General features: G+C 50.9%; 2 protein-coding genes across 2 annotated transcripts; one reads left to right on the forward strand and one right to left on the reverse strand.

Annotated features, from left to right (window-relative positions):
* Nucleotides 1-2,294: 2,294 nt before the first annotated feature.
* Nucleotides 2,295-3,534, forward strand: LOC124660909 (probable glutathione S-transferase GSTF1). The gene is made up of 3 exons (XM_047198754.1): nucleotides 2,295-2,663; nucleotides 2,778-2,826; nucleotides 2,917-3,534. Exons 1-3 carry the CDS (start codon nucleotides 2,514-2,516, stop codon nucleotides 3,375-3,377), a joined length of 660 nt encoding a protein of 219 aa, XP_047054710.1. The 5' UTR covers nucleotides 2,295-2,513; the 3' UTR covers nucleotides 3,378-3,534.
* A 1,161-nt stretch (nucleotides 3,535-4,695) lies between these two features.
* On the reverse strand, nucleotides 4,696-6,162 carry LOC124664006 (xaa-Pro dipeptidase-like). Its single transcript, XM_047201621.1, has one exon. It carries the CDS (start codon nucleotides 6,136-6,138, stop codon nucleotides 4,696-4,698), a length of 1,443 nt encoding a protein of 480 aa, XP_047057577.1. The 5' UTR covers nucleotides 6,139-6,162.
* Nucleotides 6,163-16,564: the final 10,402 nt, after the last annotated feature.

Below are 16,564 nucleotides of genomic sequence, written 5' to 3' on the forward strand. Positions count from 1 at the left end.
CGAAATTTGAACAAATTTACATTTTGAACGTTTTCTGAATTTTGAACTATTTTTACATTTTGGACGATTTTCAAATTTTGAACGAATTTAAAATGGAACATTTTTAAAATCTGTAGACAGAAAAAGAACCTGTAAAATATTAGTTTTTAAAAATAAAACTATAAACAGAAAAGAAAAAAAGAAAACGAAAAAGAAAAGGAGAGGTTACCTAATGGGCCGCGGCCCGTTCATACCGCCGGGTCGGAGGGTGTGCGGCGCCCGTGCACGGAGCTCTCGACACCGACCTGGCCGGCGCCGGGAGGATGCCGCACACCCTCGCGCTCCTGGGTAGCTAGCTGGGCCGCGGCCCAACATCAGGTAATTCGTTTTTTCTTTTTCGTTTCTTTTTGTTTTCTGTTGTTTGTTTTCTTTTTTAAAAGAATTTTTTAAAATCTAAACATTTTTCAAAATTAAAAAATTCAAATTAAAAATAAATAACTTTTTAAATATCTGAACATTTTTCAGATTTGAACATTTTTAAATTTGAACAAAAATGTAGTTTACTCTATGAACAATTTCCGAATTTGAACAAAATTTATATTTGAACAATTTTCGAATCTGAACGATTTTCATATTAGAACAATTTTCGAATTTGAACAAATTTCAAATTTGAACAAATGTCAAATTTGAATGGTTTTCGAATTTGAACGATTTTCGGATTTGAACGGTTTTCAATTTTGAACATTTTTGAATTTAAACATTTTTCAATTTGAACAATTTTTAAAAATTGAAATTTTTGAATCTGAAAAAATATAAACAAAACCGAAAAAAGAAAAAAGAAAACAGAAAACAGAAAAAGAAACTAGAAAAGAAAAAAGAAAAAGGAAAAACGAACTGCTACAGGCTAAATAGACACTAATGGGCCTGGCCCATAACCGACCAGGGGGTGTGCGGTGGCCGGTAGCCACCGACCTGGTCGGTGTATAGGTTTTGCCCCCCGTACCTACCGACCCGGTCGGCATATAGCAGCTCCCCCTATTCAGCGCTCGACGTGAAAGCTGGCGCGTCGATGCCTGAAGAGGTTCCCGCATGGGCCGGCCCATATATGGGGAACATAAATTGTATCGAGCGAATCCGGCCGCTTGTTCGTTCGGTTTTTTTGTTGTTCTTTTCATGTACAAGGCAGCCAGATGTGCTTATATTCAAATCTGAACAAATAAAATTTGGAAAAGTTCAAACGTGAAAAAGTTTAGGTACGAAAATTGTTCAAATCCGAAAAATGTTCAAAATTTGAAAAAGATCAGATTCGGAAAATGTTCAAATTCAAAAAATGTTCAAAATTTTTTTAAAAAAAATTCGAAAATGTTCAAATTTTTAAAAAAGTTCAGATTCAGGAAATATACAAATCCAAAAATGCTCAAAATTCAAATTTATTCAAATTTTAAAAATGTTCACATTTTAAATGGTTCGGATTTGGGAAATGCTCAGATTTCTAAATACACGAGTTTAAAAAATTTTCAAATTTGAAAATGTTCACATTTAATAAGGTTCATATTTGAAAATATTCAAATATAAAAAAATCAAATTTAAATTTTTTCATAATTTGAAAATTTTCAGATTTAAAAAGGATAGAAAAAGAAAACAGAAACAGAAAAAAACCTGAGAAACCAGGGAAAACCGACGAGAAACCTAAAAACAGAGAAAACCAAACCGAAAAGGTGTAGAATATTCGCAAAACCGAAAGAACCCAGAACACACGGTGTGTACTGGGCCGGCCCAGTTTGAATCGCTAAGGAAGGAAAGGGGTACGCGGAGGCTGGCTAACGGACGCAATAAGCGTCAAATAGAATTTCCCGATGAATAGGATTTCCCACTCCGCACTCCGAAAATCGAAAGATTGGTATGGTCCACTAGATTATATGTGGGCCTTTTAGATATATGAATCTATGATAGGCTTGGCCCGTCGTAAGAACAATTTTACACGGACCATCCTATGGACTCAACTTCCATTGATGCAAGTGTGCAATCATGGGCATTTTCCCATGCTCGGCAAGCACCGGACAATCTAAAAGAGCGGCGCGTTTCTCAAAAAAAAAAAAAAAAATCTAAAAGAGCGGCGGGAGTGATAGAGAGAAAGAAAACGCAAAGGCAGAGACCACTCGCCTCCAGTCCCGTTCATCTCGGTCACCTCCCCCTCCGGTACGCACGAGAAGAGGAAGAGGCGCACCCACGGCGAAAGTGGCAAGGCAGGAAAGTCAGGTAAACCGCATCTCCTCTCTCGTTCTACATACCCATCTCGACCAAAATCTTTAAAATCCTTGGTTTGTGATACCAAGTTTTCTCTGAAATTGAGAGGGATGAGTAGGAGAGCGAAGATGATCCCTTGAATTTCGCTCTGTATGCTGTTGATCTTGTGTTCAAGCTCTATACCGGTGGGCCGGCTGTAGGCTGTTGGTGCAGCAGCACAAGCTGAATTTGCTCGAGGTGAAGTATAGTTCATCTTTCGCTTGTGCTCTCTCATCCATCACCAGGGCATGGCGCCGGTGAAGGTGTTCGGGTCGGCGGCGTTCACGAACGTGGCTCGGGTGCTGGTGTGCCTGGAGGAGATCAGCGCCGACTACGAGATCGTCGACATCGACTTCCACGTCAAGGAGCACAAAAGCCCTGAACACCTCGCCAGAAACGTAAGAACCAAATGCAGTTCTTCTACTAGACATAGGAGAGACTCGGCGAAGTATTGGATCATAGAAGTATTGCGCCCTGAATGCTAATTTACCCTGCTTTTCCCCAATCATCAGCCATTTGGACAGGTTCCGGCGTTCCAGGACGGCGACTTGATGCTGTTCCGTGAGCCTCACTAACCTCTCTTCAAAATCACTATCAGCATTCAAGTAAAGTCAGTTTCTAGTTAGTTATACATCTCTATCTCCTCCACAGAGTCCCGAGCAATATCGCGGTACGTTCTGAGGAAGTACAAGACCGACGAGGTCAACCTACTGAGGGAGGGCGACCCCGAGGAGTCCGCGCTCGTCGACGTCTGGCTGGACGTGGAGGCCCTCCAGTACGACCCCGCCATGAGCTCGGTCTTCTTCCAGCACCGCGTCGTCCCGGCGCTGGGCGGGACGCCCGACGAAACCATCATCGGCGAGAGCGTCGAGAAGCTGAGGAAGGTGCTGGACGTGTACGAGGCCCGGCTGACGAAGCACAGGTACCTGGCGGGGGATTTCGTGAGCCTGGCGGACCTCAGCCATGTCCCCGAGGCGCACTACTTCATGGAGATGCCGTACACGGCGGTGTTCGACTCGTACCCTCGCGTCAGGGCGTGGCTGGAGGATCTGTTCGCCAGACCGGCAGTCAAAAAGGTCGTCTCCCTCATGGCCAATGACTTTAGTGGATGACGTGAGAGTCTCTTCATGGATGGCGCATGATTTCCCTCTTACTAGTAGGATCTGAGAAGAAGTATATCTTGTTTGAAGATTGTACACTTGCCTTTGTCCAGTGAGAAAAGTCGAATTATGTCATTGTCATGTATATATGCTTGGATATTGCGTGTGATTTGCAGTATATGCAGGGTGTTAAATCTTGCATTATTTAGGATCAAAGCCACTTTCATACTTAAGTTGGTAAGTGATTGTTGTAAAAAAGATGAGTTGAACTTGTAGTACGCCTTTGCCTTCTCAAAATCTATTTTCAGAAAAAACACCCTCTAGCTTTTTCCGGTCAAGCTCATGAATTGTTTCATGGAAGAATGGGTTGAAATCGGTAAAAAGTTAGCTTGGCGTGGTTGTTAAGCTTCATGCATTAGCCACTTGAACCAAAAGTCCGAACTGATGGAAAGGGAGAAAGAAGAAGAGCACACCGAAACAGGGCATCAGCGGTGGCTAAAGAGGGGGACAACAGCAATTTTTAGGCTTAATTGCGAAAACCATGTGAAAGCCAGGATTTGAACTCGCGACCTGGGGCTCTATACCACGTTGCTTTCACGTATCTAGCCACTTGAACCAAAAGTCCGAACTGATGGAAAGGGCTAGGCAATCCACATATACATTTCACAACAGCGGTCAAGGGCAGGTACAACCAGCGGGCTCGGGATTAATAACACCCTAGCAGGGCACGTGTGCCAGCTATTGCCGTTTTTGGCAAATATTTGTGGTCCACACATTTTCCGTTTTAGAAATATAATCTGGTCGGAGTCATAGCTGCCAAGTTCCGGTACGAAGGGAACAGTGAACGAAAACGGGAGACGGGAGTCGGAGGCTAGTAAAAATAGGACCCAACAAGGGTACACATCTCTACATTGGATCTTATTTATCAGGGATGCGAACCCGGTCATTTCCGTACGGTGAACACGGTACGCTAATGATCCCGGCTCCTGAGTTCAGCCTTTTGCATTTCTTTAATTCTTTTTGTTAAAAACCCTTTGATGTAAAACCATCTTGCGTCCACGCACCACACTCACATGTATTGCTGAAAGATGCTCAGTACAATATCGTTAAAATCATACAATCTACATTGTAAAATACTGCCATGTGTGATCTGGTTGTCGTAAAATACAAGGGTGTATGCATTATGGTAAAGTAAGTGCACTTGAGAACCGTCTTGTAACTAGCTGAATGCAAACCACATTGTATATGGAACGGCTATACTGGAAGGACAGCGCTAATTCAATTGAAAAAAAGGTAAACCCAAAGCTCACATAAACAACGAACATAATCTCTAGTTCTTAGCACGCAAAGGCCAATGTGCACCGGCCATCACCGCTTCGATTTCCCAGGTCTCTCTTGGGCAATTTGTCATGTTCTTGCATCCTTGGGCGGTCACATACAAGTTACTCTCAATACGAACACCACCAAACCTTTTATAATTTTCAATCACTTCCCACTTGAAGAACTTTGAGGAAATTGGGTCATCTCTAACAGGCCCCAACAAAGCATCAATGAAGTAACAGCCTGGTTCGACAGTAATAACCATTCCTTCTTTAAGTTCTCTAATGGTTCGCAAGGCGCTTAGTCCTGGCTCCTTTGGCCTCTCTGAGCCTTCAGGGTAGCCTCCGACATCATGGGTGTCAATTCCAAGTAAGTGCCCAAGACCATGAGGCATGAAAAGAGCTCCCAGCCTTCGAGCCATCATATCGCCAATATCACCTTGGATAATGTTTTCTTTCTCTAAAGATTCCAATATTCTTTGCTCTGCAAGCTTGTGCATATCAATCCATTTTACTCCCGGGCGCATGTGTGATATAACGGCATTATGAGCCTCAAGGACAGCATTGTATATTGCCGTCTGGTGTCTATTAAATCTCCCATTTACAGGGTATGAACATGTGATGTCGGAGCCATAAAAATGGTATTCAGCTCCCATGTCCATTAGAGCCATGTCTCCGTCCACTAGTGTCCGGTCATTTGGAGCTGCAGCATGTCCATAATGCAGTACAGAACTGTTCTCTCCGGTAGCACATATACAAGTGTAGGAGCAATGTCGGCAGGCTCCGTACATGTAAGCGTGATGAAGAAAGATGCTTTCTAACTGAAATTCCTTCATTCCTGGTTTCGCTCGTCTCATAACCTCAATGTGTGCTTCCGAGCTAACATCATTAGCGTACTGAAAGACGGCAAGCTCCATGTCAGACTTTATAACACGGCATTCGGTTATGATAGGATGAAGCGTGCTCGAGTCGGTGTCAAAGTACTTGTCCATACCTCTAAAGCTAGCAGGTTTCGAGTAATTTCCACTGTCGGTGCTCTTTCCATGTAAGAGGAAAAGAAGAGGCTTCCCATGCTCATCACTGAACTGATTTTGCAAAACCTGTGCAAGCTCATCAACATAGAAGACCTTGTCAACCTTGTACATATCCTTGAAATAAGACGATGGTTTTATTTCACCCATCCAGACAGCGTAGGCAGGTGGCAACCTTGGAGCGAATAGGATGGACTGTCCGGAGGCAATGTCGACTGCGCCATAGAAGCCGGGCTCTCGCACGCCGAAGAGATAGGCAAAGTAGCTCTCCTGCCTGAAAAGCTCGACGTGATCGGTAGAGTCACGAGTCCGCTCCTCGCCGCCCTGGAGGAGGACGAGGCCACGGAGAGGGCGGGTGGAGGCGGAGAGATGGGTACGGAGCGCAGCGACGAGTCGCTCGCGGTTGCCGGCGTGCAATTCCATAGGCACTCTGGGTGGAGCGAGAGCGGAGGAGACCTGCTTCTCCGGCGTCTTCCGACGACTCGTCCGATCGGCCACCGTGTTACAGGCCAGGCCCAAGAGACCCTGCACGTCGAGGTAGTTGGCGGCGAGGATGAGGCTCATCAAATCAACGTGTCATGGTCCATCAATTCCGCGCGCGGACCAAGTCGGCGTCGAAGCGCTCCAGGTCGGGGTTGACGACATACGCTGCCGCGCGCGTAGTGAATTAAGCCAGCCAGGCTCGGTGGATCGGTAGCTGGAGCCAGCCAGGCAAAGGCAAACCTCCTTGGAACGGAAGTGAGGATGACCCGATCCAGGAGGCGGTGATCGCGCGCGCGGAAGGCCTCGTTACCGCCCGCGTGGCCGTACGTGCGTGACTAACTCGCACCGATCATCGTTGACCTGGAATTTCCCTAGGTACCGACGAAGCTGAATTAATTACCACCATATGAGCCACCGTGAAAAAGAAGCTCCGCTTCATCCAAAGGAAAGAACGATCCCAGCGCGTTCCAGGCTCGCTACGCAAATTGCTCGCCTATCTATACCCCCCCCACCCCACACACACACACACAAAAACAAGTCTGATCCAAGAACTCAAGATTACAGATACCACGCAACTCCCAGGACAACTACTTCACTTGCTTCACTTGTATTGTATTACAACAAACTCTCCTATCTCATGTCATCTGGAGCATGAATACTACAGCCACAAATCCTAACCCCAAAAAAATTCCTCCAGTTTCATCGAATCCTAGCAACAGCTCTCCTTCTCTGATTGATTGGTGGTACCAAAGCAACAAACACAGCTTCAATAAAACTCCTTCGACTTAAACATGTCAAACAAAATCGATAACTTGCAGCATCAGCAACTCGAAGAAAGATGTAGCCGACCAATCTGAAAATGGCAGAAAAAAAGAACTTGCGTATATGTTGAGGGTAGTACCGAACAAGTATGAATTCTTAATAGCCAGGTAATAAGCAACACCAACAGCCATTTCTGTCAAAAAAAAAAAAGTTCAGAGTATTAATCAAGAGATGCCTCCTGCCATTAATAACAGCAATATCACTACCACAAAAACGCTTAACGGTTGCACCAAATCATTCAAGTTATCACTGAATGTGCTAGTTAGTAGTTGAAATCGCATTGCATTAATATAAACAGAACAAGATCATGCATATGATTTTAATCATAGGCAGGAACTTGAGTCCCAGAACCACATGTGCATCACCAAAGAGTAGTTGCGTTTATCCCATTTCAAAATAAAAAATGAAGCAGGGTATAGTGCTGAATGTTATGGCCAGGATAGATCAACAACACTTGCAGAAACATAAAACTTCATCAAGTTTCAATGCTAATCTTAAAAATGCAGAGATTCTCGCCTCTACAAATTTCTGCGCTATATGCAACAAACAATTGCACTAATTTGCATTTCAACAAATGCAGTAAGTGGCCAGACAGACCCATTTAGCTGAATAGCAAAGCATGTTAAACATTCTATTTCTATATGCAATGAATTATGAATGGGCAGAACAAAGGTACGGGTACGACCTCAATCTCCTTGCAGCGCGCGTGGAAGACGACGGCCTTCCGCAGCTCGCGACTTGGCGGCCGACGCGTGCTGGTGGCCGGAGACACCTCGCTGGCGTGGAGAACTGCATTGGCCAAGCTGCAACGATGTCCGGCCATCTCGATGGAGCCGCGCGCATAGGTGCACGTGGGCGCCGGCAAACAGGCATGACTGCGGCGCCATGGTCCGGGCTGCGCTGCCTCTCTCGTGGTCGACGCTAGAGCGGTGGTCGATCTATTGCGGGAGCAGAAGACAGGAGGAAGGGGGTCGCATGGAGGCAGGGATGGCGCAGGGGAGGAGGCTCAGGGCTGGAGGAGACGGGGCGCAGCGACGGAGGAGCGGCTGCTGTCATTGAATGAATTGGCTGATTGCGTCGGGGGCTGACACAGAGGAGAATGAGGATTCGGGCAAGCTCCTGCACGCCGTGGACACCCTCCTTCAGTTCCTTGCAAGATTCCCAGCAACCTGAAAATTAAAATGAGCCTACATATCAGCACAGTAATAAAATACACGGCAATGCACTGGAAATCAACATCAACACTGCTGATGTAGCTACTTTGTTTTCTTCTTTTCTTCATCATGCTTCTTGGTTTAATTACTGAACACTAAACATGCCTAATGCGGTCCGGCTGACCATGCGCTCTCGGCTGCCTTCCTCCAGGAGCTTTCGACCAAAGTGCTGAACACCCCTTTGCCCATTATCATGGGAGGGGACTTCAATCTCCTCAGAACGGAGCAGGACAAGAACAATGACAGGATCAACTGGCCAAGATTAGATCTTTTCAACAATCATATCGCGGACTGGGAGCTGCGAGAAATACCGCGCACTGGGGCGCGGTATACCTGGACGAATAAGCAACTGAATCCGGTTAGATGTGTCTTGGACAGGGTGTTCTTCTCGCCGATGTTGGAACCTCTTTTTCCCCTCTGCACTCTGAGTGCCGAAACGAGCCTGGGCTCGGATCACACTCCTCTCATCTTTGACTCGGGCGACGGGGTGCCGCCAAAGAGCAACAGATTTTTCTTCGAATCCGGCTGGTTGGAAGTGGAGGGCTTCCAACAGATCTTACAAGATTGCTGGGATAGCCTCTTGTCTAGGGTGCAAGGGAGAGACATTGTCGATTGGTGGAAGTTTATGAGCACGGGGCTCAGGCAAAAACTCAAAGGGTGGAACGCAAACAGAGGGAGGGAGAACCGTGACCACAAACAGCGGCTCGTCGATGGGATCAAGACCCTGGATGAGAAAGCAGATGCGGTGGGCATCTCGGAAGAGGAATGGGCCTTCCGCTACCACTTGGAAGAGCAGCTGTTAGCCGTTTTTCGTTCGGAGGAAGAATATTGGCGGCAGAGAGGCAGGGTTAGATGGTCCCTCCAAGGGGATGCCAACACGGCTTACTTTCACGCCGTGGCGAATGGGCGCCGCCGGAAATGCTACATCCATTCCCTGATCACGCCTCAAGGGCAAATCTCTGACAAGCACCTTATTCAGAGACACATTTACGATTTCTACAGAGAGCTGCTTGGCTCGGAGGCTCAGAGGGTGTGTGGGTTGCACCCCAACTCTTGGAACGACCAGCAGAGGGTATCCGCAGAAGAAAACAACTTGTTGATGCGCACCTTTACAGAGAAAGAGTTGGAGGAGATTGTCTTGGACATGAAATCGGATACAGCTCCGGGGCCGGATGGGTTCCCGGTTCATTTTTTCAAGAAGTTTTGGCACTTGGTCAAGCACGGGGTGCTCCACATTCTGAACGACTTCATCCTGGGGAGGATCGATGTGGCGAGACTCAACTTTGGGGTTCTCTCGCTCATCCCAAAGATTCCTGGTGCGGACAAGATCACCCAGTTCAGGCCCATTGCGCTTATCAATGTTATCTTCAAGATCATTTCCAAAGCCTTTGCCACAAAGCTGGACCCCATCGCCAATAGGATCATCAGTCCAAACCAGACAGCGTTCATCAAGGGCAGATTCATTCTCGATGGCATTCTGGCCCTCCACGAGATTGTCCATGAGTTAAAAACCAAGAAGCTTGGTGGTATCCTGCTCAAGCTCGACTTCGAGAAAGCCTATGACAGGGTCAATCGGGATTTCCTCTTTGAGGTTCTCAGGTGTAAAGGTTTCGACCCGTGGGTGGTCCACCGGCTTAGCCAACTGGTCACTGGTGGCCAAACCGCGATCTCGATCAATGGGGAGATCGGTCCCTTCTTTAGAAACAAGCGGGGAGTGCGTCAAGGGGACCCTCTCTCGCCGTTGCTGTTCAATTTCATGGCTGAAGCCCTCTCTTTAATTCTCACCAGAGCGTGTGCAGCGGGTCACCTGTCTGGCTTCATTCCGCATCTTATCCCAGGAGGGATCTCCCACCTCCAATACGCCGATGACACTTTGATCATGATCCAAGACAATGATGAGCATATCGCAAATCTCAAGTTCCTCCTCATGTGCTTCGAAGACATGTCTGGGCTGAAAATCAATTACCACAAGTCGGAAGTCATTGTGCTGGGGGCAAGCAACGAGAGAAAGCAGAGGGTGGCCGATGCTTTGAATTGCAAGCTTGGTGCTTTCCCTTTTACTTACCTCGGTCTCCCTATTTCGGACCGTAAGCTCACCAGAGAACAATGGTTGTTTTTGGTGCAAAAGCTCGCTCGGAGGGTAGAACCTTGGTGGGGAAAGTTCATGTCGTCAGGGGGACGACTTATCCTCTCAAATTCCTGCTTGGGTAGCCTCCCCATGTTTGCTATGGGCATGTTCCTGCTCCAGGATGGGGTTCACGCCAATTTTGATACCCACAGAGCCGATTCTACCGGGAAGGCGCGGGGCCTAAAAGAAAATATCACTTGGTCAACTGGCCGGCGATCTGTCGACCAAAAGCTTGCGGAGGCTTAGGGCTTATTAACTCCAAGAAGATGAACATCGCCCTTTTGCTCAAGTGGGTGTGGAAGCTGTTTCAAGAGGACAATCCCATCTGGGCCCAGATCTTGCGAGCAAAATATACCTCTGCTGACAACATTTTTGCGGGCTCGGGCCAGGGGGCTCGCAGCTCTGGCGTAGCCTGCATAAGATCAAACACTTCTTTAAGCTGGGAGCTTCTTACCACGTCAAAGATGGTCAGAGAACGCTTTTTTGGCTGGATGTTTGGCACGGCGACAGAGCCCTCAAAGACAAGTTCCCTAGGCTGTTCAGCATCGCTTTGAATCAGGGCTGCTCGGTGTTCCAGGTTTGCGGTGGTTCCACCCAAATGGGGTTCCGCAGGGCCTTGGATGCGGAAGCCCTGCAGGAATGGCACAGCCTCCGAGAGATTATTGAGGATGCTGTTCTACCCGAGGGGCAGGATAGGATCAGTTGGAAGTTGGAACAATCTGGAAAGTTCTCGGTTAACTCGATGTACAGGAAGCTCTCGGCTGGGGCCTCCATTGCTCACTTCAAAGACGTCCGGGCAGCCAAAATCCCTCTCAAAGTTAGGATCTTCTCCCGGCAGCTTATCCTGGACGGACTCCCCTCTAGCCTTAATATTGCGACGAGGCATGGGCCAGGGAATGGCCGGTGCTCGCCGTGCGGTGTGGAGGAAGACGCCACCCACATATTCTTTACCTGCTCCCCTGCCAAGTTTGCCTGGAGTGCCTTTCGCCAATTACTAGGGTGTAGTTGGTGTCCGGCAAACTTTCAACAGCTCTATGCCATTGTGTCTAGTCTCTCGGGTAGCTTTAGACGCTTAGTTTGGCTGTTGTTCTTGGCCCAATCTTGGGCTTTATGGCACTTCAGAAATAAGCTAACCATTGAATCCAAGCTGATGAAACATCCAGCTAACATTATTTTCAAATCTATGCTCTTCCCGCAGCTCTCCGGACGCCGCTCGCCAAACCTCCGGACAGACCGGGACTCGTGACGGTGGCCACCAAACTCAGGCTTCTTCACGCCGCCCACGCACCAAGTGCGCCGTCAAGAAGGTCCGAGGCGACATCATCGGGAACTCCTCCGGGGGAAGATCTCCGCGTCCGGCTGTTTAATTTCCGTGTTGGCGAAGCTGTATGCCGCAGCAGGTTTATCTTGGCGAAGCTGTATGCCGCAGCATGTAATAACCTGTTGTTACCGAACCTGAGGGCTTTATTAATTTAAAGTCGGGCACCTCGTGCCTTCTATCTAAAAAAAAACATGCCTAATGCTGCTAAACACAGGTGTGCATCCTAATTGCAGAGGACTCTAATGGAGCGCTTAAGCTGACATACAGAAAAAGATCAACCTTTGATCGTACACGATCTGGTCCACGGACTCCTGCCAAGACGCCGTCCGTCGGGGACTTCACCGGCGGAGGAGTCCGGCAAGCAGCTGCTGCCGTAATGGCGGGCCTGGGGAAGACCACCGTGCAGCGCCGTTCCCCTCCTCCGAGGAGACGACCTCCTTGCAGCGCGTGGAGGACAACGGCTTTCACCGGCGAGCAGGCAGGACGCGACGCCATGGTCCGGGCTGCGACGCCTCTCCCCTTCCAAACGATGGGGCGGTGGTGGTCGATCTATTACGGGAGCGGATGACGCCATGGACTAGGGAGGCTTGGGGATGGAGGAGACAGGGCGGCGGCGGCGGATTGCGGCGGATGGCGCAGCCGGCGAGGTTTGAGTGAATTGGTGGTTAGGGCATCTCCAACGGGGCGACCCATCCCGCGCCCGCGCGTCCGGATGGGTCCAGCCGGACAAAAACCCGGCCCAACGCGGGGACGCACCGCAAAAGCGGACGGCCGCGGCGTCCGGACGACGCAAACCCGGCCCAAATCTGGGCCGGGTTTGCGTGGCTGCGGATGGCACGCGGCGTCCTCGCGTGTCCGCCCGTCCGCGTGGCTGGCCCACTCGTCGGTGCCCCGGTCCCTATTAAATGTGGACCGGGGAAGGGGACCTGTCCCTATCCAGCTCCCACTTTCCACTCCGGCCGCACGCGCGAGCTCGAAGCTTCCGCGCCGCCATGGCCCCGAAGCGCGAGTTCTCGCCATCCGCCAACGACCACGAGGCCGGCAGCAGCCGGCCGGTCCGCGCCGGCGCCGTTCGCCATGGGGCCGCCGACGACGCCCGGACGCGACCGGATCTACGTCACCGTAGCGGTGGCGCAGATGTTCCGGGACGCCGGCGTCCCAATGCCGTGGGGACGTGCACCTCCCCACGGCCGGCACCCGAGCCCGCATCGGGTTCCGGTGCCGCCCATCCCGGCGTCGAGCCGCGCCCGCTACGCCGAGATCCGGAGGCGCCGCGCTCGGCCGCCGGCGGACCTCCGGCAGGACCCCGCGTACGGCGACGCAAGTCCCAACTGGGACTTGTGGTTCGAGGTGGAGCACGATGCGCGGCGGCGCACGTGCTTCACATCCGCGACGGCGCGGCCTCGCGCGCAGCCAGGCACAGCTGCTAGGCGGGCTGGCCGCCGCCTCTACATCAACGAGCCCGCGCCCCAGCCCCAGCCCTAGCCGCAGCCGCAGCCGCAGCCCCAGGAGGAGGAGAACGACCCGGAGCTGCAGGCGGCGCTCGCGGCGTCCCGCGAGCAGCAGGACCTCGACGAGCTGGCCAAATGGCCGCTCCTCGCCGAGACGCTGCGCACCTCCGCGCCGGAGGAGGCGGCCGGGAAGGCCCGGGAGGACGCCCGGGCGGACGCGTGGGCCTTCCTCGAGCTGGCGCGCCGTCAGGAGGAGGCTACGCGTCAGGCGGCGCTCCGGGAGGAGGAGCGCCGGGCCGCGCGCCCGGCGGAGGAGGAGCGCCCGGCCACGCAGGCGGAGGAGCAGCTCCGACAGGAGTCCGCGCGGAGGGCACGGCCGCGCAGGCCCGCGAGCCCGCCGAACGCGCACTCCGCCCGGGAAAGGGCGCGGTGGGACCCCCGGCCGGAGTCCCCGGTGCCCTCCGGCGTGTCGAGCCGGAACGGCGCGTCGCCGCCGGGCGACGTCGTCGTCATCGACGCCGACGATGACGAGTACTACCGGGGGTAGTATCGCCGGCGGCCACCGCGTGCTCGCAAACCCCTGGCTAGGGTTTGCTTTTTTTAGTTTAAAGCCATATATGGCTTTCTTTTGTGTAAAATTTGCCCAAAATAGGGCTAAGTTTAATGACCAACTAGTTTAAATTTATGTTTTGTTCTTTTCCTTTTTTATTTTCATTTCTGTTTTATTTTATTACCAATGCGCTGCGTCCGCGCGTTGGGCGCAGCGTGCGACCCAAACGGACACGCGGACGCGGGCCGCTGTCCGGGTGTCCGTTCGGCCACGCAAACGGCCCAAAACGGACGGCCCAGCGCGTCCGTTTGGGTCGCGCGGTTGGAGATGCCCTTAGCGCACCGGTTTGGGAGGGGATTGCGTCGGAGGCCGGCTTAGAGCGGAGAATGGGGATTATTACTAGGTTTCTTGATTACCCAACGTCTGACCCGATCAAGGCCTACGGGTTAATTTGTTAATGGACATGGACTCCGACCTACGATTATTGAGTAAAATCTATCAGTAGTACCTGAACTTCTACCGAAATCATTTTGGCCATCGTACATAGAGAATACAGTTTTACGGTCATTCTGTACGAGTTGGTGTGTCATTGACGGTCACTGGTGATGTTGATGCGGTGTATTTGATGATGTGGCAACTTGCACGATCCACTGTCACACTTTGTTTTTGCAAATAGACCCCAAATATACTAGAAACCGTCTATACATAAAGGACCAGCTACCCAGTGTCCATGACAAATGGGGCACCGGTCAAAATTCACCTAGTCAACACTCAGTGTAAATAATCTTCCCCAAAAATTAACGGACGAGTGGTAGACGCCTTCGGCTTGCCCCAGTTCCGGCTCGCCGGGAGGATGAGGAGCCTGCTGGAGGTGGGCGACGTCTAGCACGCCCCGGCCGTCACCAACACCACTGTCCCGTCTGTCGCCGCCGGGGGCGTATGCGCCTGTAGGGGCCTTGTCGCGGACTCGCACACGCTCGTCCACGCCGTCCACCGTGCCACTCGCCGGCTTTGGCACCCGTGACCTTGGAGAGGTCGAACCAGACGCGACCGACAGACCGAGGTGGTCGTTACTGGCGCAGGCACGCTCGAAGATCTGGCCGCCAGGCCGCGCCCGCACACCACGTGCAGATACAGGTATTGCACCTTCTCGACCAAGTAGTAGGTCGCGCTTGGCTTGTCGGCCGCCGTGCGCCCGTGCCTCCGCCGAGGCTCGGTCGCGTCTTCTTAAGACATAAGTTTGCAGGGCCGACAAAGATCATGGCTGAGACGGGGTAGTGGTCCGCAAGCATCACCGACTTCATGGCCGCCGGTTGCGGCATGTCCCCTCTCCACGCGTTCCACGACAAGCTCAAGCTCGTGCTCCTCGACCTATCGCAACTCCCTGGACCTTCTCGACCACCCCTTCCTCAGCGACCATGCAAGGACCTCCGCGTAGATTCCAACCAGTCAACCACCGTAGCAGCCACCTCGCCGCCCTTGATCGTACTCACCATCCTCCCGCGCGCAGCCCACCACCCCTTCCTTAAATCTCTCTCGCAGGCGGATGCCCCTTCCCTCCTCACTCGCCGCGCCCTACCAGGCCCCAGCACCACCGGCGGCGCTCTCCTGACACCTGTGCACCACCAACACCTTCCTTGGCGACCCACACAACCGGTGCACCACTGTACCGCCCCTGCATGCAAGCGCCGGTGAAGAGCAAGGCAGAGCTGTTGGGTGCCTGGATGGGCCCGTGAAGTCGACGGAGGTAGCTAGAGGCAGAGGTTGGGGATGGCACATGTGCCCAGTAATTCACCATGTCATCGAATACACAGGCCAAACAGAACCAGTGATCGTCTGTGACACAACAACTTGTATTGAGTGACCGTAAAATTGTATTTCCTATGTACGATGACCAATGTGATTTTGGTCAACAAGTTCAAGTACCGTTGATGGATTTTACTCCACGATTATTCACAGCGATTACTAGCCAGACGTGGTACAGAATTTTGGACTAACAACTACGTTGAGTTAGGAAACACAATTATCTTGGATTTTCTAGACAACTTTCAGATGAAATTCCAAGCTACTCCCTCCGACTAGATTTAGGTGTCTCCGCCAGCCGCCGGCTCGCCAGGAGCTGGCGAGGAATCGCGGTTCCAGATCGATCGTGGAGGTAGTTCTTTGTTCAACTTTTGAAGGACCTAGGGTGGAAATGTAAATATTGATTTTAACTACCGGTCCGACATCTAAATCTAGTCGGAGGGAGTAGTATAAATCTGGTCAGAATCCATTTAAATTTATTTTTAAAAACGATAGAATAACTTTGAAATATTTTATGAGGATAGAATAACTTTGAGATAATTTATGAGGTTTCCTTGATTTTGGAGGGTCATGGAATTCAAACAAAACTCTAAACCATAGTTCTTGTTATTTATACGCCCACCATCAGAAACTGATAGAGCCATCCGTGCGCATCCGAGATCACCTAGCCACGTGACCTCGCACACCCTCATTTTATGCTAGGGTCCGAGATCACCTAGCCATGTGACCATGCACACCCTCATTTTATGCTAGGGTCCGAGATCACCTAGCTATGTGACCTCGCACACCCTCATTTTATGCTAGGGTCCGAGATCACCTGTCATTCCATGTGTTAGGGTGGTGACGGTTTGGGTGGGTTAGGCCAATGAGGTGGAATAGAAGTGTCGATGGCAAGAAAATAGTCGGATAGGTTAGGCCGGATGGCAATGGTGGCAACAACGGTAATTGTAAATGGTTCAAGCATGATTGTGGCGACGACAAAGGCCAAGAATGGCTAGGTTTAATCTAGGCATGACACTTGTAGAATAGTAGCGGAATTGACCTCGATGGAACTTTCTACACGGATGACCGCCGTTC

This window comes from Lolium rigidum, chromosome 6 (assembly GCF_022539505.1).
Source record: "Lolium rigidum isolate FL_2022 chromosome 6, APGP_CSIRO_Lrig_0.1, whole genome shotgun sequence".
NCBI classification, from domain to species: domain Eukaryota; kingdom Viridiplantae; phylum Streptophyta; class Magnoliopsida; order Poales; family Poaceae; genus Lolium; species Lolium rigidum.

Excerpts from the sequence above, each read along its gene's own strand:
- LOC124660909 (XM_047198754.1), top strand. The coding sequence starts at position 2,514 with ATGGCGCCGGTGAAGGTGTTCGGGTCGGCGGCGTTCACGAACGTGGCT. Across the intron at positions 2,664-2,777 it reads CTGAACACCTCGCCAGAAAC|CCATTTGGACAGGTTCCGGC; the intron begins GTAAGAACCAAA and ends CCCAATCATCAG. Across the intron at positions 2,827-2,916 it reads CGGCGACTTGATGCTGTTCC|AGTCCCGAGCAATATCGCGG; the intron begins GTGAGCCTCACT and ends TCTCCTCCACAG.
- LOC124664006 (XM_047201621.1), bottom strand. The coding sequence starts at position 6,138 with ATGGAATTGCACGCCGGCAACCGCGAGCGACTCGTCGCTGCGCTCCGT.